We start from the raw sequence: 21,013 nt of genomic DNA, 5'->3' as shown, positions 1-21,013 counted from the left end.
GTATTACATTTTCCCGCCTTTACTATCACTGTAACGGACGATAACATCGTCTATGCCGATTGATGAACTGTGACACTTCTGAAGTGTTCTACCATATTGGATATTTCAGGTCATGGCTATCCTGAACCAAGAAAGTATTTTTTCCGCAACCAAATCAGCCAAAAAAGACGATACAAATTTTGACGAACCCAAGTAGAGTTTTCATATCAAAAGGAATCGCTCCCACAAAGAGTCTGTTCATTACTTCAATAAGTAGGAACTTAGTTTCGAAACAACCACTACGTGTCCGGATATCTTTTTATACCCCCTGGCATACAGAGGCGTGAAGGCCTCTTTTATACCTACTGCTTCGATTTAACAAATGATCGAGTTTTCTTAAACTGAGCTAGGTGGTCGAAAGTTCTGTTAGAAGTGGAAAATCTGAAAAATTCTCACCTCTAGGTTTATCCGAAAAAAAATCCCATTTTGTTTAAATGGCATAATCAAATCATTAAACCACACTTTCATAGACATTATAATGAGAATGGTCAAAAGAAAAATTCGTCAACAAAAATTCAAAGTATCTTAAGTATGGAACTTGTGGAGAGAAATTTACCAGAATTCAAATACCGTCGTATATTCCCATTTCCGCACTGAGATTCTTGTCACTTTTCCAGGATCTTTCCGTTATTATTTCTGGGACAACCGGTATGAGATTGGAAAGGGTTTGTTTCTAAAGGTACGGAAAATTTTGTGTTTACTCACAAAACTGCTGAACTTTCCATAACTTATTTTTCAACTACCCGAAGTCCTATTCGTTTTCCACTAGTAAAGTAGCAAAGGAATCTTAATGTTGTTGCCTTTGGGATTGATTGATCGTGAATGGTCAAAATGTAATGTCCCTTTATTATACTCGCCACTCACTACTGGTGCTAAGAATACATTCAAACACACGTTTTCAATGTATCGTTTAGTAAGTAGATAGGAGGCAAAGGTTTTTTGAATTGATCTAATAAGTAATAACGAGTTACAAATTTAAGGAATTACGTACTTGTTTCTCCATTCAAACAAAGGAAAGGAAAAAAGATGTCACATTTCTCTAAGCAAATGAAAGCAAACAGATGTCACGTGTCTCTAAGCGACAACCGGAGCAAAATGAAACTTGGGAAAATGCATCACTCCGTTATCCGTTCCCCGTTATCCGGAATCTACAAAAGCCTCATCCTCTTTTGCCAAAAACCTTAAGATCAAACAGTTTGATTAATGGTAAAAGTAATTAAATATTTCAACATCTCTCTCAATAGCTTCATCCAACGAATGAACAAAGAAATAGCTCTATAACAAATTTAGTTCCAAATTTTGTGACCTCAATTGTAAATTACTCTATGACGTCGCGCGAGAGAAAAATTTACCTGGTGCATTGAATGAGACTGTTTTGTAGGTCAAAATTCACATTTAACGATTCTAAGATTTTGTTGAAATTACTAGTTCGATTTTGGTGAACAATCAGGCTTTTAAAACTGGTTCATTAAAGGGCATAGGTGAAAATTAGCTAAAAAATAAATTTTAATCATCTGTTAATTTATCCGTTGGATGTCCCCTTGGATGGTCAAAAATTTTAAACCCTATCCTTAACGTCAGACAACCCTGTCTCAATGAGGATTTCTTACCCAGTTGGAATGAGTTTTAAGAGAGTTCTCTCAAACGAAGAATATCTAATTTAGTTGAATCTCAGGGAAGTGTCCTTCATCGCTGGCCAGTTTGTTATCAAAATTTTAAGTGGCTATCTCACCGAGTCTAGTACGGGATGTTTTTGGAAGAATTTGAGTAGATTCATCAGTTAATTCTACTAAAAGAAAATATAAGACCAAAAATTGCATATGTTATAAACCTTACTCCATAAGTCGAAATTTCCTTAACTCGAACAAAGTTGCATATCCCGTGTGGGTTCGAGTTATGGAGACTCCACTGTACTAAAAAGCAAATATAATCCCAAAATGTAATATGTTATAAAACTTTGATCGGTAAAGAGTTACCTCCACGAAGTTTACATAAATTCAATAGGCTTAACGGAGCTTTTATAAGTCAGGAAAAAATTAACAAAATGAAAATACTGGAATATTTTTAAATTGTGATAGCATGTGTAATAAATAACGGTTTCCCTAGCAACAAAATAATAATACACTAATATTAAAACCCATAAAATTGTTCTATGAGCGGGACTGAAATTTCGAAATATAGGACTGAATATGATATGACTAAATAACCTCAAAATTATGATTTGACTCATCTCTAGGATGCAACTAGAATGTATAAAACTCGAAGACTACGTTGTATTGCTGAAAATTTCTTAGACTTTATTCTACTACTTACATTGGAAAATATCGAATTCATTCCAAATTTGTCAAACTCCAAAAAGGATATAAAATAGAGACAAGTAGCCTTTCTGGCACGAAAAGTCACTTTGATATTTCCATTGCGTAAATAAAGTTTAATGATTAGTTCATTCAGCTGGCTAATAGCTAATGTCAAATAACTTCTCTCATATTGTATCTAAATTATTTATCTGATATTCCGATGGCGGATTGGCGGCCGCCCACGCTAAATCTCTAAAGGGCCAATTTCCCATCGGAGAGGAATGATAGTCGGCCTTTGATGTGGCTCATCCCCAGTGGGGTTCAAATACCCCTGCACATAAAGCTAAAATATTTCAGTTGGACCCGCCGATCCCCGAAAACAAGGGCTGGGTTACCAGACCTCCTGCTGCAAAATCTGAAACTTCGCAAAAATCAGTGATTTTCAATGGAATTTTTAACAGTATACTGATATTTTAATGTAAATTGAAGCATAAATAACCAGTCTAACAAATGTTGGCCTTATTTACGGCCCTAATTGGCGTAAGCCCAAAATCAGGCTGTGGCGTAATAATGGCCAGCTTAAAAAAGGCCGATCGATAAGGTATTAAAAATTGTATCAACTCCTAAAGCTCTCGGTGTATAGAGTGAAATATCCGCTATTTAGAAGTGTCCAAAATGCAGGAAGCAAATTTTGAAAGCCATATTGAGTCCACTGTGAAGAGAGGTCAGCAAATCTTATTTACGCCACTATTTCTACACCCCTGGGTGGAACTTTTTTCCTCAGTGGGGATAAGGATTCATTGAAATATCAAATGGGGAAAGTTCTATTGTTCAAAGGTTAAAAAATCCAGTGAGGGATGGTTTTGGAGTGCAATTCTAAACATTTAAATTCGAGTGCGGGGATGAAGTCTAAGTCAATTTTCCAGTGGGGCTGAAATTTCAAGTTATTTTCCTACCGGGACGAAATTTTTGCCAGATTTTCCGGTGGGGCTGGCGTCCCAGCAGGTCTGTGACACAGGGGCGTATTTCTCTGTAATAGATTTATATGGCTTTTTGTGGTGACTATGCTCACATTAATCTAATTTCAATACAATATGCCTAAAAACAACTCTCACTTATTGCTTTTACAGCGATTTGGTCTTATACCAGTTGTCTGACTAATGCCATAATGCCCTTTTTCTCTGATGATGAATTAAAATTGGATTCTCGTCAAAGCTCTAGACGAACATCAAATGTCAGAACACATATACATACAGTATAAAAAGGGTCTATTTAGACCTCTATGACACGGGGAGAGGGATGTGAAGAAATCAACATGACCTCAAAGCTTGCCGACTTAGTCATAGGCGCCCACCATATCCGCCAATATCCATCAAAATATTCCAACCATGATCACATCATCTTGCAGCAAATCTTAATGTGACGTAATGTCTTTGAAATGTATTAAATTGTCCAAGCTGAAAATACCAGTCACGCTGCTTACCTATAAAAGACACTTGATACAACGCAACTTCTTTTACTTGCCAGCAACTTTGACCAAATAAATTCAACAAAGACATTAAGAAAATTACTGTCACAGAATTTCATCATTAAATATTGAGCAATATCGTACACTCAAACGATCCTTTTAGAACATCTTAATAGCACTTAATTACAAAAGTTCACAGTGCCATAATCAAGAGACGGAATTAAAGTGTCTATCAGAAAGTTCAAAAACCAAAAATGGGCGTCTTAATAGCTTTATTAGGACCTCGTAAAACTCTACATCTCATATCTCACGTACTTTATTGGTTTCCTTAAAACTTTAAACCACTCATTTCGCAATGAAATTTTAGGAAATTTTCCATATATATAATACCTCATACGGACATGATGTGACCACAACCCCGTTAATATATCAGATACCATTAGACCTAATAATCCCTCCAAATTGGAGATTAAGATCTTCTTATCTAATCACGTACAAACCTTATGGCTACACCATGTTGCTCAATCAGCAGAGACAACTCTATAATGGTACCATGATTTAAAAAGGTTTAAAAAGTTTTTTCTTCTTCAAAATACTGTAATTTTAGAACCACAATGGAGAGTGGCGATAAAAACAAATAAATTCGTGACGATTTGATTCCTACTAGCATATGACGTATGGCACTACAGAACTTTTTTTAGAGTTCTTGACGATTGCAAATGTTTAGGTGTTGTGAAAAAGTTCATATAAAGTCGAGTATGATTGCTTCAGTCAAACTAACAGTTTTCAAAGTTTCTAGGTGCTACACACAAATTTGATTTGTGGGTAATTGTGCGGGCAAGTCAAGCCTAATGAGACTAAGTGAACGCCTGTCTATACAAATTAAATTGATATTTGTGCATTTATTTTAATGAATACTGCTCTTCAAGAATATCTCCCTTACTTTTGCATTGCACCAAAGCTATTCACTTTTTCTGTCATGACAAACCAAACCCTATTCTGAATCGCAGACCTCTACAAAACCCCAGGTAGTATAAGGAGCACGAATCCGTTAGCGGATACCAGCAGCCTAACCAAGCCCAGGTTGTAAAAAGCCCGGGTGGTACTAGGGTTGCAAGCTGACGTGAATTTTACGACCCTTATTGGGACAAATTTGAGCAAACTCCTAGTTCTCCGACCGTTAGTGTCTCCGAACCAAAGTAAAATTTGATTTTCTGATTTTTCCAACCAGTTAGCGGGACTTAGGAAATCCAAAAAAGGTAGCGGCCTTAAGGGTGGCAATTACCGTACCCTCCATTTGCCTAAGTACCCCCCCCCTGGGTAAAAAGCTATCCTATGTACATTCTCTAGAAAGCCTTATAAAATTTAGACCGTGAACCGAAGCTATTATACTACCCCTTGGTTGGCTTCGACGAAACCCCAGTCGGTGAGATCGACAATAGAAGACAACCAAATTCCACCATTTAAATATAGATATTACAAACTTGTGAATATTCAAAGGTGACCCAAGCTGTAAAAATAGAATCTGAAATATCCCCAAATAAAAGTAAGAGATTTATTATTGTGATATTTTTATTGTAATATATTGTTTTGGGTCATCGAGACTAATCGAGGCCTATTTAGTGCTTTTGTTAATTTTGTTTATCACAGTCCTCTAAAGAAAGTCATTGAGACAACACGTAAAATATTTCATGGTCCACACGTGCCGCATATTAAAAAGAGAAGAAAAAAGTTAAAGTGTGTGAGTGTTGAGAAAAATAAAATTGTAAGAAAGAAGAGAAACATAAAAATTAAAAAGTCGAAACAAGAAAATACATAATAAAAGTTGAAAAATGGTTGATGTTGAGAAACTTGGCAAGAAGCGCAACGCTCTCACATCATATGTTAACAAGTTGGTTTTGGAGTGCGAAGAATGGAACAAGGATGCTAAAAGTAACAAAAACGCTCTTGAAACCACTTGCAAAGTTTTAAATAAAAAAGTTACAAATTATCATTGAGATTACGGATAACATCGTGGGATGAATTAGACGATGAAGAGCAAATGGGAATACAATATGAGAAGTGTTCCAAAGTTGAGCGTCGAGTTGAGTCGTTGATTTTAGCCGTCAAAAGTGAATTGTCAAAAGAGAACCCAAAAATTGCTGTTAGTGATAGTAGTGTCACAAGTACCCCGAGAGAAACAGCGGAAAGCTGATATTCGTCTACCCAAATTGAGTTTGAAACCCTACGATGGAGATCCGTTGAAATGGAAAACATTTTTCGATACATTTGATTGTGCCGTTCATCAGAGAGATGATATGACCAACGTCGAAAAAATGACATACCTCACCAGTTTACTTGAAGGAGAAGCGGAATCTTGCATCCAAGGTATAACATTATCTAACGAAAATTACGATATTGCGCTCAAAATGTTAAAAGAAAGGTTCGGTGACGAACAGATAATTATTAGTGCGGCATATGAATAAATTGTTAAACTTAGAAACAACATCAAACTTTATCGATATCAAAGAACTGAGAATGCTTTACAACAACATCGAAATTCAAATTAGAAATCTTCGTGGAATCGGTCTGGAGGAGAAACGTTACGGCCCTATGCTCGCACCAGTTATTATGTCGAAATTGCCACAAGAAATAAAATTGTTGTTGACTAGAAAGTTCGGAAAGGATGTATGGGCAATCGATAAGTTACTCGAAGCCTTACAACAAGAAGTCGAAGCTCGAGAAAAGGTCCTTCTTACAGAGAATGAAGGTGTCGAAAATTACGAAAACCTAATGAGTACCGGTCGTCCTACAGACAGCAAAAGAAGACAACCGTTCCGTACCTTTCCATGCGTTTACTGTGGAAATGCTTCACACAAAGCCTATCAATGTTCCAAGATATCGAAACCAGAAAGTCGAAAGGATTTTCTCATCAAACAGAAACGATGTTTCAAGTGCTTGAAAATAGGACATGATAGTAAAAGTTGTAGATCGACGCGCAGTTGTTATCATTGTCGAAAAAATCATCATAGCAGTATTTGTAAAACCTTCAAGAAAGAGGAAGATACGCCAGAAGATACTCAGTCGAATTTAGCAAGCAGTTCGTGTACCGTTTTGCTACAAACAGCCAAAGCCAAAATCGAAAATGTCGAGAAAAATCGTTCGTCCGAAAGTAGAATTTTCTTGACCCTGGTAGTCAGTTGAGTTATGTTACACCCACATTGAGTCGAAAGCTGAATCTAAAGCAAATTGGAAAAAAGGAACTTTGTATCCAATCGTTCGGAAACAACAAAACCGTCAAAACCTTACCCTTGGTCGAATTTAACGTGAAAACTTCTAAAGGACAGGTTCCTGTGCAAGCCTACGTATCCGAAATCAGTCAACCCGTTTCGAGACAGAACACAGTCGAATGTCAAAAACGTTTTGAACATTTGAAAGGTTTAAAACTGGCAGATCCAAATCATGAAAAAGCCATCGATATTGATATTTTGATAGGCTCAAACTTTTATTGGGATTTTATACACACTGAAGGTGCTGTTACTGGCAAGTCTGGCCAGCCCATTGCTTTGAGTTCGTCGTTGGGATACGTTTTGAGTGGTCCTGCTGATTTAAAAGAAAAGATTTCGTCCGGAATTTTTTTCTCACATGTTTTGAAAGCCGTCATTAGTGAAAATGATCGATTATCTGAAACCGTTGATAAGTTCTGGGACTTGGAGAGTCTTGGAATAAAATGTGAAAACTTTGATACCGAAAAACGTGAATTTGTGAAGGAGTTTGAGAACTCATTAAAATTTATCGAGAAAGAGAAAATGTATGAAGCAACATATCCAGTCAAAGAGGAGAATTGGTCGCTAGGAGACAATCATGAACTGTGTAGAAAAAGACTTCAATGTTTATCAAAAAGCTTCGAAAACAATCAACAATTATTGAAAGATTATCAAAAGATTTTCAATGAACAGTTAACAAAAGGTGTTATTGAAAAAGCGCCAAATGATCAAGAGGTTGGAAAAACACATTACATTCCGCACCACGCTGTTATCAAACCAGAAAAATCAACAACAAAGGTACGCATTGTTTATGACGCGAGTGCAAAGGCAAATAACAATGAGTTATTTTCTTTGAATGAATGTTTTAGAGGCGGGTCCTCCATTGAATACAGATCTCTTTGAAATTTTGTTACGTTTTCGAACAGACAAAGTCGCCATTGTCGGTGATATTGAAAAGGCTTTTCTTCACATAAAACTAAACAACGAACAGAGAGACCTTACTAGATTTTTATGGTTCAAAAATTCAGACAAAATTGATTTTAAAAACTTTGAAGCAAACGAAATTGTTGAGTACCGGATGTGCAGAGTTTTGTTTGGGATAAACGCATCGCCCTTCGTTTTGAATGCCACCCTACAACATCATATCAGAACAGCAAACGACGCAGAGTTCGAGAACAACCTTATCAAATCGCTACATGTGGATGATTTGACAACAAGCAAACGAACTGTTGCTGAAGCTGAAGAGTTTGTCGAGAAAACGAAAGAGCATTTATCGAAAGCATCGTTTAACCTGAGAAAATTCCAATCCAACTCGAAGGAACTGGAATCCAAACTCCAATCGAAATACGGAGAAACCGAAAACCCTACTGTGATGGGTAAGACGAAAGTCCTTGGTGTTACATGGGACAAAGAATCTGACGAACTTTGTTTCCAACTCAAAAGCTTATCGAGTTTGAAACCGACGAAACGCAATGTGTTGAGAGCATTGGCGTCCATTTATGATCCGTTAGGACTGATAAACCCTATCGTGTTAACGTTGAAATTGTATTTTCAGAAATTGTGTATAAGTAAAATTGATTGGGACACGCCCATCGACGGTGATTTGCTTTGTGAATGGCAAAATTTGGTGAAAGACTTTGAGTATACACAAGAGATCAGAGTCGAAAGAGCTTATTCGAGTGTTAAACAAAATGTCAAGGAAATTCAGTTACATGGCTTCTCAGATGCTTCTGACGACGCACATGGTTGCTGTATCTACACACGAATCGTATCAAAGGATGGTGATATCAAGACAAGCCTCGTCACATCAAAGTCACACGTGAATCCAATCAAGACGAAATCAAAAACCAAACCTGATGACCAGAAGTTGACGATACCCAGAATGGAGTTGGTAGCTATACTTATTGTATCACGTCTCATGAATGTTGTTAAGAGACACTTAGAAATGAACTTTGAATTTGAAAAATTTACTGTATGGACTGACAGTAGTGTTGCTTACTGTTGGGTCAAGAACATTGAAACTTCGAGAAAACAAGACAGATATATTAAGAATATTTCTGATGAGATTAGACGAAATTTTGAATCTCTCTCGATTGAACTGAAATTAGTTGCTACAAGCAAAATCCTTCGGACATTGCGTCCCGGGGGTCTAAGCCAGCACGTCTAGCTGGTTGTAAATTATGGTTTTATGGTCCTGAGTTCTAATTATGCCTGAATCTCAGTGGCCTCGTTTGAAAGTCGGTGACAAATTTTCTGAGGTCCCTGATCCTCTAACTATACCGAGAAGACGGGAACAAAACCTCAAACCTTTTAGTGATGGTGTCAACAAGGGTCCTAATCTTCTAAATATACCTGAGGAGAAGGATACCCTTTCATTCAATATTAGTGATGGGACTGAGTGGATAACTTTACCTGAAGCTCAGTCCAACCTTGGTGAAATTATTGACGTTCAAAGATTTCGGTCTTTTGAACAATTGTTACGTGTTACTGGGTATGTCTTCAAATTTGTGGAGAACTACGTTGTTGGAAAATAAAAACAACAAACACAATAAATAAGAAACAAATAAACAAACAGAATATTTTGAATGCTGATGATTTTGCTATCAGCCAAGAAGAAATGGGTTATTGGATGCCCAAAGAGGTATTCCAGACGAAATGAAGAAAAAATCTTTTCCTTGGAGGGGAAGTGTACAGATGGAAGGGAAGATTGAACAATGCTCCAATTCCCTTTGACGCAAAGCATCCAATATGGTTACCTACGAACAGTTCCACTTGTTGATTTGTTGATCAAGCAAGCCCACGACAAGGTAATGCATAATGGCCAACGTGAAACTTTGAACGAACTACGATCCCAATTTCAAATTCCAAGATTGCGTCAACGCGTCCGTCATTTTATCTACAAATGTACGATTTGCAAGAACATGGTGGTAAAGCTTATCGTTTATCCAGAATCTTAGATTTACCAAAGTCTAGACTACAAGTTGGTGCGCTTTCCAGAAAACATTGGAATCGATTATTGCGGTCCATATTTGGTGTATAATGTATTCGACAAAACGAAAGAAAAGTTCAAGGTATGGATTTCATTGACACATGTCAAGCCAGTCGGGCTGTATATTTAGACATTGCTACAGACTACAGTGGAGAGTCGTGCATTGAAGTATTAAGGAGATTTATGAATCGCAGAGGAATCCCAGAAGAAATCTTTTCAGACAAAGGTTCAACGTTCACTGCAGAAAACGTACAAAACTTTGTTACAAATTGTCAAATTCGATGGAAATTTAGCCTCGAGAAAGCACCTTGGTTTAATGGGTTTACAGAGAGACTTGTGAAATCCGTGAAAACGTGTTTGAATAAAGCTTTGAACAACAAAACGCTGAAGTACGATGAATTCCTTTCGTTATTGATTGAAATTGAACGAACAATCAACAACCGTCCTTTAACCTTCATCTATGACGAATTGACAGAAGAACCTCTCACCCCGAATCATTTTTATACGGGTAAACGTCTCGGACGAACACAAAATACAACGAACCGACAACAGTGACAGTTTTGAGTTGTCAGAAAACACGAAGCAAGCAATTGAACACTTTTGGAAACGTTGGAAAAGAATACTTACTCGAGTTGAGAGAAACACACAAGAAACTTGCACGAAAGAACTCAAGCGAAATGATCAACGAGAATGATATCGTTTTAATCAATGAGGAAATGTTAAACGTAATGATTGGAGGAAAGGTAGAGTGAGTAAATTGTTACGAGGAAGGATGGTAAAGTTCGCGGAGCCGAACTCGTCGTTGTAAACAAATACGGTAACGGAATTCTCCGAAGACCTATCAATAAACTATTTCCGTTTGAGTATCATCACTCACGAGTAAGTGATGACAAGAACAATCAAGAAGTGAAAATCAAATTCATCGACGAACGTGACCTCCCCTCGTGCGTGGGAGTGTGATATTTTTATTGTAATATATTGTTTTGGGTCATCGAGACTAATCGAGGCCTATTTAGTGCTTTTGTTAATTTTGTTTATCACAGTCCTCTAAAGAAAGTCATTGAGACAACACGTAAAATATTTCAATTATATCTCCCGTATATTATATACTCCTCTTCAATTATCTTTCCATGGACAGAACTAAATCTTACCAGGTCACAAAGACAGACACTTCGCTTTACAACAACCTTTCCTGTCCACATTACTTTGTCTGACTTTAACTTGACATTCAATGCAACAATAATGTTAATGATAACATTTTTTTCTTTTTATGGAGTTTAAAGTGATGACGAAAGCCAGGATGAGATGCTACAAATATGCAATCTGTGTTCTAAATTATCTCCCTTTCCGGAAGAAATCAATTTTGATTTTTCGTTTGTGGTTGGTCGTCTGACGAAAATCGAGAAATCAATGAACTTTAAAAACTATGATGAGCGGAGGAATATGAAAGGATTACAAGCAAGGAAATTTACGCGTGTTTCAATCCGTTACTTTTGGTTATGTTCGTCGTGGTTGTAATTGGAAAAAGATCATCCAAAGCAGTTTGGAAAATTTCATCATTTACTTTTTTTAAAAGTGATGGCCATTGCTTCAAAACAACAGAAAAGAGAGTGTTTCTTGTTTCAAAAAAGTAACTCAACATTTTCTACCCGATTTTCTAAGAAACTTTACACATACAGAATACTACAACCGCAGATCTCTAAAGCCCGAAGGGCTAGATTTGCGGCTTTTATCGAAAAGTGAAGCCTAAGTTTGGAAGGATTTCCTACCAAAGTCACGTGACTAAAATATGCAATTTCACCGGTTTGAGAGATGTGAAATAGCGTTTGCCGCCTACTTTTTTTGATCTCGCGCTCCGAAAACAATCAAAATGCTAGATTCACAGCCGTCCTATTCGTACTGGAATTATATGGCTGAAAATCTTCGAAGAAAAGCCTTACGACTTTTTTCAAAAACTATTCGATTTCATAGTTGTACAATTCGAATATTTTGATTGGTTAGTTGTCATTCGAACTTTTATTAAGTGACAAAAATAAAAGGGAATTAAAAAAAAAATGTGAACAAAATAAGTAAAAAGGAGGAGTTGCCTGTGCACAGAAAGGTCTTATAAGTAGCTCGAAAACTGTCCAAACCTTGGTAGAAAAGCTTCAGAAAAAACCGCAGTCGATTCGAGTTTCTAGTTTTTGAGACCCTTTTGGGGGCATTTTAAAAGAACGTGCTGAATTGCAAGAAAACTCTGATGTATCTTTATATTTTTGACCCACACCCATTTTGTTTTGTTTGGCACATTGTGTCAACATACAGTTAGTACACTGTATTGCACTGCCAGGGTGAGAAACGTTCGGAGGCAATATTTTTGGCAGCACATGCCGTCGTTTTGAAATCGAGCCCCCCCCCCCGGGGGGTTACTAGTTTTAAGAGAAGACGATAGTCGAAGGAAATAGTATTTAAGATAAAAAAGTGCTCTTTTTAAAAATTATCAGAACTTGTTTTTATACGGTGACATTCCATCAAATCAGGATTTGATAAACGTGGTTCAATCTTGACATCTTTCATGGACGATTTGTCAACCCTAAAAGCAAATTGGAAAATGGATTCTCAGTTGGTGATAAAAGGGCGTAAAAAGGGCGATAAGGTAATCAGATTTCTTTGGAAAAATTATTTCATTAATGACACAAAAAAGTCATGACTGCTTTCGGAGATTTTGATTTGAAACAGAAAGCCGAGAAATAACCGTTAAAGTTGGAGTTCTTCTCGTCTTTTCATCGCGAAAGTCTTCATTTTCTTCTACATCAATTTTATCTTTTATTTTTTGCGATGAAAAAAAGGTAAAATTCGTTTTTATATTTGTATGGTCAAATGAAAAAAGTACACGCTTTTTTTATAAGAAGACACTTTATAAGAATGTCCATGATGAAAATGACCAAAAATTTAAGAATAATGCTAAGAATATCACCATCATGGAGTTTGGCTACTCAAGCTAAGAATGCCATTTTTAGAGCATTTTCAATTAAAAATTACCAATTACCCCCAAGTAAGGCTCACTCCTTGAGACGCATGTGCTAAATGTTAATTCTACCTTAAGGGAACTTATTTTGGCGGGAACTAATTTTGGCGAATTTGGCGAATTTAGGCAAAATTCGCCAAAATTAGTTCCCGCCAAAATTAAATATTTTGCTCACTCGCCAAAATAAGTTCTCGCCAAAATTAAATTTTTTGTTCCCTTGCCTAAATAACCCCTGAAATTCATCAAAATTGCTCAAAATAAGGCAAAATAGAACAGATTTACTCTGTCATTCGCCAAAATTAGTTCCCGCCAAAATTAAAAAAATTCACTATTCGCCAAAATAAGTTCCCGCCAAAATTAAAATATTTTAAGATTTTTGCCGCTCGCCAAAATTAGTTCCCGCCAAAATAAGTTCCCTTAAGGTAGTCTGAATTAGGATCCCAACCTAAGATAATACTTTAAGAATATTTCAGGATGATTTTCCCAAAAAAAAGTTAAGAATATTCAGGATGAAATGGATTCTTATAAAAAAAGCGTGTAGTGGCAGAAACGGACGTGTTTCCGTTTAAAACATCAAGTCATAGATTCAAATTCGGTGTTTAAAAACTTAGTTATATACCTTTCTTCCTGCCAATGCAATTATCCTACGAAGAAATTGAAATCACTGATTTCTGCTTCGTCCAGTGTTGTCCAGGTTGATGTTAAGGTATTAGCGTATATTCGTTAGTATGTGACATTTTCCTTTGTGTCTGATACACTGGCTTCACCATGAACATCTATCCATTCTTGTGTTCGTTATTTGTATCGAAATGATTTTAACAAAATTTGAAATGACAATATTAAAAAAAATACACTGAAAATATTACAACATAATATATTGAAAAAAGAAGTAACTTGTCTAAGCCAATTAGAAAAACCTTTGTACAAAAAAGAAAAATCAATAATATCATCTACAATCGGTGCCGAAATATTGGTACTTTTGGGTATTTTAACGTTTTTTAGAATTTAAAGATCGGGCGAGAATTTCAGTTTCAGTACTTCCACTCTGTTTCATTGAATTTTTTTCGATTTGTGGCTTCCAGGCTATGTTTTCAGCCTTATTGGAACATTTTTGAACCTTTAGATCCTGAGAAGTCTCGTGTTAAAACTCACCTACCGTTCTTTAAAGCACTTAATAATCACTTGCAGTTTTCAAATTTGAGGGGATTCCCCTTTTGTGCCAAATATTACGGTGGAGATTGTAGTTAAAAAGACGATGGTGATATAAAATTGAGAAATGTAAAATGCTAACAAAATCACATAAATTAACTACAGTAATCGAAAATCCTAAATCACACCAAATAGTCTTGTCTCTGAAACTCAGAAAGTTGTAAATAAAAGTATTTCTTTCTATTTTTTTTCTACCTACAAAGTTTGTAAATGACGCAGTGGACGCTGAGTTGCAGTAAAAATAAAAGCAGTGTGTGTAAAAATGAATCTCGAATCGTAAGCTAAAATAAGAAAGATGACGTTCAAACAATAAACTAGCTATAAAAAATATTTACTCTAAAACATATTAATATGAAATTTTGATTTTGTTCAACCAACTGATAATTCTGTAACCAAACCGGCTACTTGATCTAAAGAAGAAGAAGAACACGTTTGTTGAAATGAGTTTTTTTATCAAAAAAGAAATAGTGAGAACTTTTAAAGTAGTGCTGCAGACTATTGCGATTTGAATGATGACGTTAAAAAGTTTTATATACTCATCTTAGCCATAGTAAAACTCTATTTCAAAATAATGTTTAGTCGAAACGAAAAACGGCTGTAACTTTTGTAGAATTTAAATTAGATAGCAAGAAGATAATACAGATAAGATAAAAAAAATCGATTTATACAAACCTTTTTACATGAAATTAACCATCACAACCTCATTGACTTTATCCACAATTTTTTCAGATAGTTGATTCGTATCATTCCCAATATCGTTCATGTTGATTTCCATGAAGCCTTTGTCCTTGATTTTTGACTTTGCAGTTGATTGATATGCCTGTCTCATTTCGCCTCTCTCCTTCTGTAATATGTCCGTTCCGCCGGGTAAAATGGTAACGAAAAGAAAGTATATGTTTTTAAGTGCGTATTTTTGCACCGTTTGAAACATTGCACCAACAGTTCCATGATCAGGATAGTCTCCAATTAACACCAGGAATTTCACAGTACCATCTTCACGCCCATCTTCTTTGGGACCTTCCCATTCACTCCATTTGAACTCAAGTGCTCCTAATAATCCATCCTCCCTATCTTAATTGCCCCTTCCACCACTGGCCCTTTGACTGTTAAGGTAGTCTACCGCCAGATTTCAAAAGTCAACAAATCACATTTTTTGCAATAACTCAAGAACTTCTTTACATTTCGTAATGAAATTTTCAGGAAATGTATATCAACTATTAACATTTCTAAAAATAAAAAAAAATTCTAAAAATAACCAAAGATGGGGGTAAAATCAGCCAGGGGGTAAAATACTTTATTTTGCTTGTGTCAGGTTTTCTGAATAGTCAGCTTGACCTATGAGGTTAGTTTTTTTTTTAAATGACTAATATTTAGAAAAGGTCTGGAATGAGTGAAAAAAAATGAAAATTTTTTTCCAGGGGGCAAGAAACTGAAAAAAACGCTTTTTTGAGATTAAAAATCAGGAAACCAATTTTAAAACCTTTTAATCCATTCATTCAATGCACAATCATGTAAGGAAACTTCCCTGAAAATTTCAAGTCTGTAGCTACTCTCAATCCTAAGATATTTCTGACAAGGTGTTTGCAAACCCCCGGAAACGCGTTTTTGAGAAAATCAAAGAAAAAGACAAAAATTGGTATCGTTTTAAGCTGGAAAGCTCTTTTCAAAAAATTTCTTCACTGAATACTCATCAAACCAGTCAGGTTTCATAAGTTAAAGTAAAACATTTCACAAAAATTGATAAATTATCCAAAAATCAACAAAAACATGTTGCGCTAAAGTTACGTAAATATAGCAAACTTTGCGGTAATCTTGCGATAACATCAAATTTGGGTGAAAACAGCCACATAAGTGTGACAAAATGTTCATTGAAATTCCAGCATGACTCTCTGTAGACATATGGAAACTTTTCTAATGCATATTTTTATTCACATAGACTTGAATTGGCAATGAGCTGGCTTGATCGAAGGCGGCGCCTTTGCTCTTCGGTTACCGCCTCTAGGCGGTTATGAATGGCTGGTGTCAGATGAGAATGTGTGTCTCCAGAAGTTACGTCCAGTTCATTATAATGCACATTTCTATCTCTGTTACATCATGTTGTGCTTGGAAATATCTCAGTTACATTTAAATCCACTACAAAACATTATGTGAGCCACCAAAAGCACACTGTCTATGCTCAAAACAAAATGCCGACAACTTAAATGTTTTTCGCAGAAATCCAGCAACACAACCAATGTAGAGCAACTTTATAGATTCGCTAGAGTCCATTCTTCATTTAAATAAATCATTTCAATCAAAGAGATTAAGTTTTGATCTAAAACTTGCCAAGAAATCTGCAGAATCATGCTTAAAGCTTGCTTTTCAGCTGGTTTTGATGTAGCCTGGGAATCCATGCTATGATTTCTTCTTTGATAAACTGATGGCGAAATGTATAGCATGGTATGGGCTGAGAGTTTGAATTTCTCAGATCCTAATAACGGTTGAAAACATAGCCAATCAAATTTTGTTATTCTTTTACTGGTCACACTTTCTTAGAGAAAACGCAACTTTCGAATTTGGTTTTTATTTTAGTAAGTGAGGACAGCGCTAAATTCGAATTTCCTACTGTAAAAAATGTGAGTCCAATATTGGACTCACAGCTCGAACCCGTCTTGTGTACATCAAATTATAAAAAAACACATGACGGTTCTCCTGTCTTGTTTTGATGTGCTACACTACTGCAGCTACCATCTTTAATTTCAAGGATTACGTAATGCAACGGAAAATAATATTTTGACGCCCGAAAAGGGCGTAAAAAGAGCTTTCTTTTGGCGTATCATATTGCTATGTTTCGGCCGAGATTGAAGAAATAAGTCCTTAGCAACGGGATTTTTTCTGTTGCTAGGGCGATTTTTCAAGCACCCAACAGGATAAAAATGCTCACTGCGGCCTGGATGATAAAGATATAGTTCTGAAATTTTCAGGAGATGTTCAGAAAGACCTAAGGATCTCAAAACACCCAAAAACCAGAATTCGACAATTTTTTCGATGATTTTTTATTTTTGGGTGCAAAGCTGCAAGATCTGAGGTAAATGGGATCTTGTCGAGATGTCCAACTTGACCTCGAACCTTATAACCGATAAAACCGATTTGAAGATCAGCATCTCTCTTGGACTCATCAAAGATTCGTTTTTTGATATTTTCAGTGATCATCTGAATTTTGTTCTTTGCCATCTCAATATAACCAGTCATCGATCCTGTTGTGTCGAGCACAAAGCAAAGTCTTATCTTGAGTTTATTTGTCGCTGCTTGAACTACACTAAACACTCGAAGTGTCAAATCCCTTTTCGATTTTTCGTACTCCTCACGATAGATCTTATCCATCTTCAATTGCCATGCTTCATCCATATTGGCGAGTTGTTTCTCTTTGTAAATCACTTTTTCTGTTACGACACGACCAGCTGCACTTGCTAGTCCCTCCAGTTTTTGTTCACCGAGATAGAAGCTTTGCAAAGCACCTGGTAGAAGCTTTGGGTCATCAGCAAGGACGAAATAAGGAAAATATTCGAAGATTCCTTCAGTGAAATATCCAATTCCAATAGCAAGTGTTTGCACATTCATACTTTAAGTATGGTAGAGACTTGTTTGAAGCTTTTTAGGAGCAGAAGGATAACCATCTGTCAGCATGATGATAGTTTTGCCGACTTTTGAGCTTGCTCCATCCGTAATGAGCTGCGTAGCATAGAAAATGCTGTCCGATAGATTGGTTTCATCTTGATCGAAGGTTAGAGCGTCATACAGCTTGGCTTTGGTTTTGTTGTCCCGTTCATCATTGAAATCTTTGACCAGCTTCGTTACGGATCCGGAGGTGATTATGCTGAACAAGACGTTGATGTTTTGTAGAGCGGCTGTGAATACATAAATGAATATATTAAATTTAAATCAACTTAATGCATCAATAATAACCGCTTATCAAAAACATCTTTTCAAAAACAACAGGGTAATTTGAAGAGGTTGTTAATTTATTTGCGCGCACAGGCCCCGACAAAGCCAAAAAATTTTCGTTCAGTTGCTATTTATAAAGGCACACTTGCTCGGGTAAATTAATGCGTGTCCAAATTTTCGTCAATTCTTCGGACCCATCATCACCCAGCGCACTCGGGTAAATTAATGCGTGTCCAAAGTTTTCGTTAATTCTCCGGACCCAGTATCACCCCTCCTAGCATAATAAATTATATCTTTAAAGAAGCGCATTACGATGTAGAACATGAATATCGGTGTTACTTAAATTTAGGTTTTACCAATTTTGCGAAAAACCGCAAAAACCAAAAAATGCTGACGTCAGCAAAACTTGTTTTTTAAATAACTCCAGTTTGGCTAATATGGTATGAACATGAAATTTGCAACAAAGTTGCACATCATTAAAAGGATCATTTTGAAGAATTTTTTTTTTGAAATTTTGCTGATGTCTGCACTTTATTGCAAATTTTCGTATTTTTCTGATTTCTGCTGAAGTCAGCAAAATTTGAAAAAAAATTAGGCAAAAATGTTTTTATTGATGATATGCAACTTTGGTCCAAATTTCATGTATTTAAAAAACAAGTTTTGCTGACGTCAGCATTTTTTGGTTTTTGCTGTTTTTCGCAAAATTGGTAAAACCTAAATTTAAGTAACACCGATTTTCATGTTCTACATCGTAATGCGCTTCTTTAAAGATATAATTTATTATGCTAGGAGGGGTGATACTGGGTCCGAAGAATTAACGAAAACTTGGACACGCATTAATTTACCCGAGTGCGCTGCGCGGCTGGGCCAAATAGGATAGGTCCATAAAAGAATCACTTGTTTCTGATTTGTTTTTGCTTTATTATAGTTCAGTGTTGCCGAAATCCATGATGCATGGTGGTGGTATTCTTATATCATGTTCTTAAATCTGTGGTTAATTTCATCATAAATATCCTTTTAAGTAGGAGCACGAATCCGTCCACCCGTTAGCATGCCAGCAGCCTAGGCCATCCATGGCATGACCACCATGAGCGCTGTGCTACCCATTCTGTTGTGTAGCAATACGGATAAATATTCGTGAAATGAGTACACAAAGCAATCGAAATATTCGAAATAGACCAGCATTGACGAACATCAACATCGATGGGGGTACAAGTCGGTCAGGTGGTGGAAATGTGATGTGAAAGTGGGTGAATTTTTTTATTTTTGCTCAGTACAATTTTTTTGTTCCTTATTTTATCGACTCAAAATGGTTTGCAAGATATAAATTTCTCACAGATAACTCAATATGGCAATAATCTCATTGGGCGGTTCCAGTTTTATAGTTCGTTTACCCCCTGACAGTGTGCCTTACAGGGTGCCTGTGCCTGTGCCTGTGTGGACGACGTGGATTTGAAAAACATTCAGAATTTCCGTAACATTCAAGAATTTTTAAGGGAAAATCTTGGATTTTCTGATTCGTGGCAAGAAAATAGAGCGAATTCTATGGATTTTCCAATATGGTTGACCAAATAATTAGGAAAATCTTGAATTTTCCAGAACCTTTTTCAAAATTTCTCAGGATTTCCAATTGTCCAAGTGATTGTAATCCAAAAAACAGCGTCATTCGCAGGAGGGGGTACCTTAAAGGATGAAATTTCGGCAGATGGCCGAAAAAGTGTTTTAGAGAAAATTTAATTTGGCGGATGGGGCGAAAAAAACTAAATTTGCCCGCGCGAAAACGCGAGCTAATCATTTTTTTCTCGCGCGCTCAAGGTGAAAAGGAAAGTGATCGATATTCTTCGAAGGAAAAACGTCAGAGACAAACCCAAAGACCAAAAGATGCATTTTGTTGTTGAGAATCGATCCTGTGAAGATGAAAAAATTTCTGCTCTGCATTTTTTTCGGAACGCTGAAAAACTCTAATTTCGATCTTCCTTAAGGCCAGACGGTGTCAATCGAACAACTTCGAACAAAAATCGCAATCGAACCAATCGAACGTAATCGAACGCGATCGAATAATTGCGATTCGATTGTCGAACGTAATTGAATCTCAATCGAACGGCCGATTCCTGGGTAATATTCGATTGTGTTCGATTGCGTTCGAGTAACGTTAGATTGGTTCGATTAATAGTTGACTATGTTCCATTGGTACGATTACGATTATGTTCGATGAGTTTGATTGCGATTAAATTAAATTGGATCACTCTGTTAGAGCTTTTTAGCACGGGCGGCCGAGCGAAAGCCAATAAAATTTCAATCAATCGAACGTACTCGAACATAATCGAATACAATCAAACGTAATCGAAGCAATCGAACGGCAAATCCTGGGTAATATTCGATTGCGATTCGATTGCGTTCGACAATCGAATTGCAATTATTCGATTGTGTTCAATTGCGTTCAATTGATTCGGCGTTCGATTCGTTCGATTGACACCGTCTGGTTAAGGTAAAGAGGTTGCGAGATTTGGGTTAGCGAGGCAAAAATCGCTAAAAAGCTGGTAAAATCGTAATCCTCAAAAATCGAAGTTCCAGCCTCACTGTAAAGCCGACACCACTGCCTAATTCCGACTTCCCAAATAACTGTTATGAAAAAAATCTATGTTTACAAGCATTCCCTCTCCAAGTTGAACGATAAACTATTGCTAGAACTCTCGAAACAAAACATCTAACAAGATAGCTGTAATGTCAAGATGTCAATTAATGTAATTAAAAAGTGTGAGATGTAAAAATAATTACCTTTTATTCTGGATCAGTTGCTCAAATGTTTAAAACGATAACAGTTTTGTAATAAAA

At 36.4% G+C, this 21,013-nt stretch overlaps 3 protein-coding genes and 1 long non-coding RNA gene across 4 annotated transcripts; 3 read left to right on the top strand and 1 right to left on the bottom strand.

Moving 5' to 3' along the window:
• Positions 1-5,636: 5,636 nt before the first annotated feature.
• LOC136816559 (uncharacterized) lies at positions 5,637-7,952 on the top strand. Its single transcript, XM_067072901.1, has 4 exons — positions 5,637-5,736; positions 5,953-6,171; positions 6,284-6,737; positions 6,980-7,952. Exons 1-4 carry the CDS (start codon positions 5,637-5,639, stop codon positions 7,950-7,952), a joined length of 1,746 nt encoding a protein of 581 aa, XP_066929002.1.
• A 175-nt stretch (positions 7,953-8,127) lies between these two features.
• On the top strand, positions 8,128-9,216 carry LOC136816558 (uncharacterized). Its single transcript, XM_067072900.1, has one exon. The coding sequence runs from the start codon at positions 8,128-8,130 to the stop codon at positions 9,214-9,216; it is 1,089 nt and encodes a 362-aa protein (XP_066929001.1).
• A 906-nt stretch (positions 9,217-10,122) lies between these two features.
• LOC136816557 (uncharacterized) lies at positions 10,123-10,593 on the top strand. Its single transcript, XM_067072899.1, has one exon. The coding sequence runs from the start codon at positions 10,123-10,125 to the stop codon at positions 10,591-10,593; it is 471 nt and encodes a 156-aa protein (XP_066929000.1).
• A 1,891-nt stretch (positions 10,594-12,484) lies between these two features.
• Positions 12,485-13,784, bottom strand: LOC136816564 (uncharacterized). The gene is made up of 2 exons (XR_010847937.1): positions 13,665-13,784; positions 12,485-12,610 (listed from the first exon to the last, which is right to left on the bottom strand). It is a non-coding gene; the product is annotated as an uncharacterized lncRNA (long non-coding RNA).
• Positions 13,785-21,013: the final 7,229 nt, after the last annotated feature.

The sequence above is a fragment of the Clytia hemisphaerica genome, unplaced genomic scaffold (assembly GCF_902728285.1).
Source record: "Clytia hemisphaerica strain Z4C2 unplaced genomic scaffold, Clytia hemisphaerica genome assembly, whole genome shotgun sequence".
NCBI lineage: Eukaryota > Metazoa > Cnidaria > Hydrozoa > Leptothecata > Clytiidae > Clytia > Clytia hemisphaerica.
The sequence above is the reverse complement of the archived record's forward strand: the minus strand, read 5'-3'. Positions and strand labels throughout refer to the sequence as shown.

Bases quoted from the DNA above. Each gene is read 5' to 3' on its own strand.
- LOC136816558 (XM_067072900.1), top strand. From the start codon at position 8,128: ATGTGCAGAGTTTTGTTTGGGATAAACGCATCGCCCTTCGTTTTGAAT.
- LOC136816559 (XM_067072901.1), top strand. From the start codon at position 5,637: ATGGTTGATGTTGAGAAACTTGGCAAGAAGCGCAACGCTCTCACATCA. The intron at 5,737-5,952 runs GTAACAAAAACG...AATTGCTGTTAG, and splicing joins ATGGAACAAGGATGCTAAAA to TGATAGTAGTGTCACAAGTA. The intron at 6,738-6,979 runs GTGCTTGAAAAT...TGACCCTGGTAG, and splicing joins AAACAGAAACGATGTTTCAA to TCAGTTGAGTTATGTTACAC.
- LOC136816557 (XM_067072899.1), top strand. From the start codon at position 10,123: ATGGATTTCATTGACACATGTCAAGCCAGTCGGGCTGTATATTTAGAC.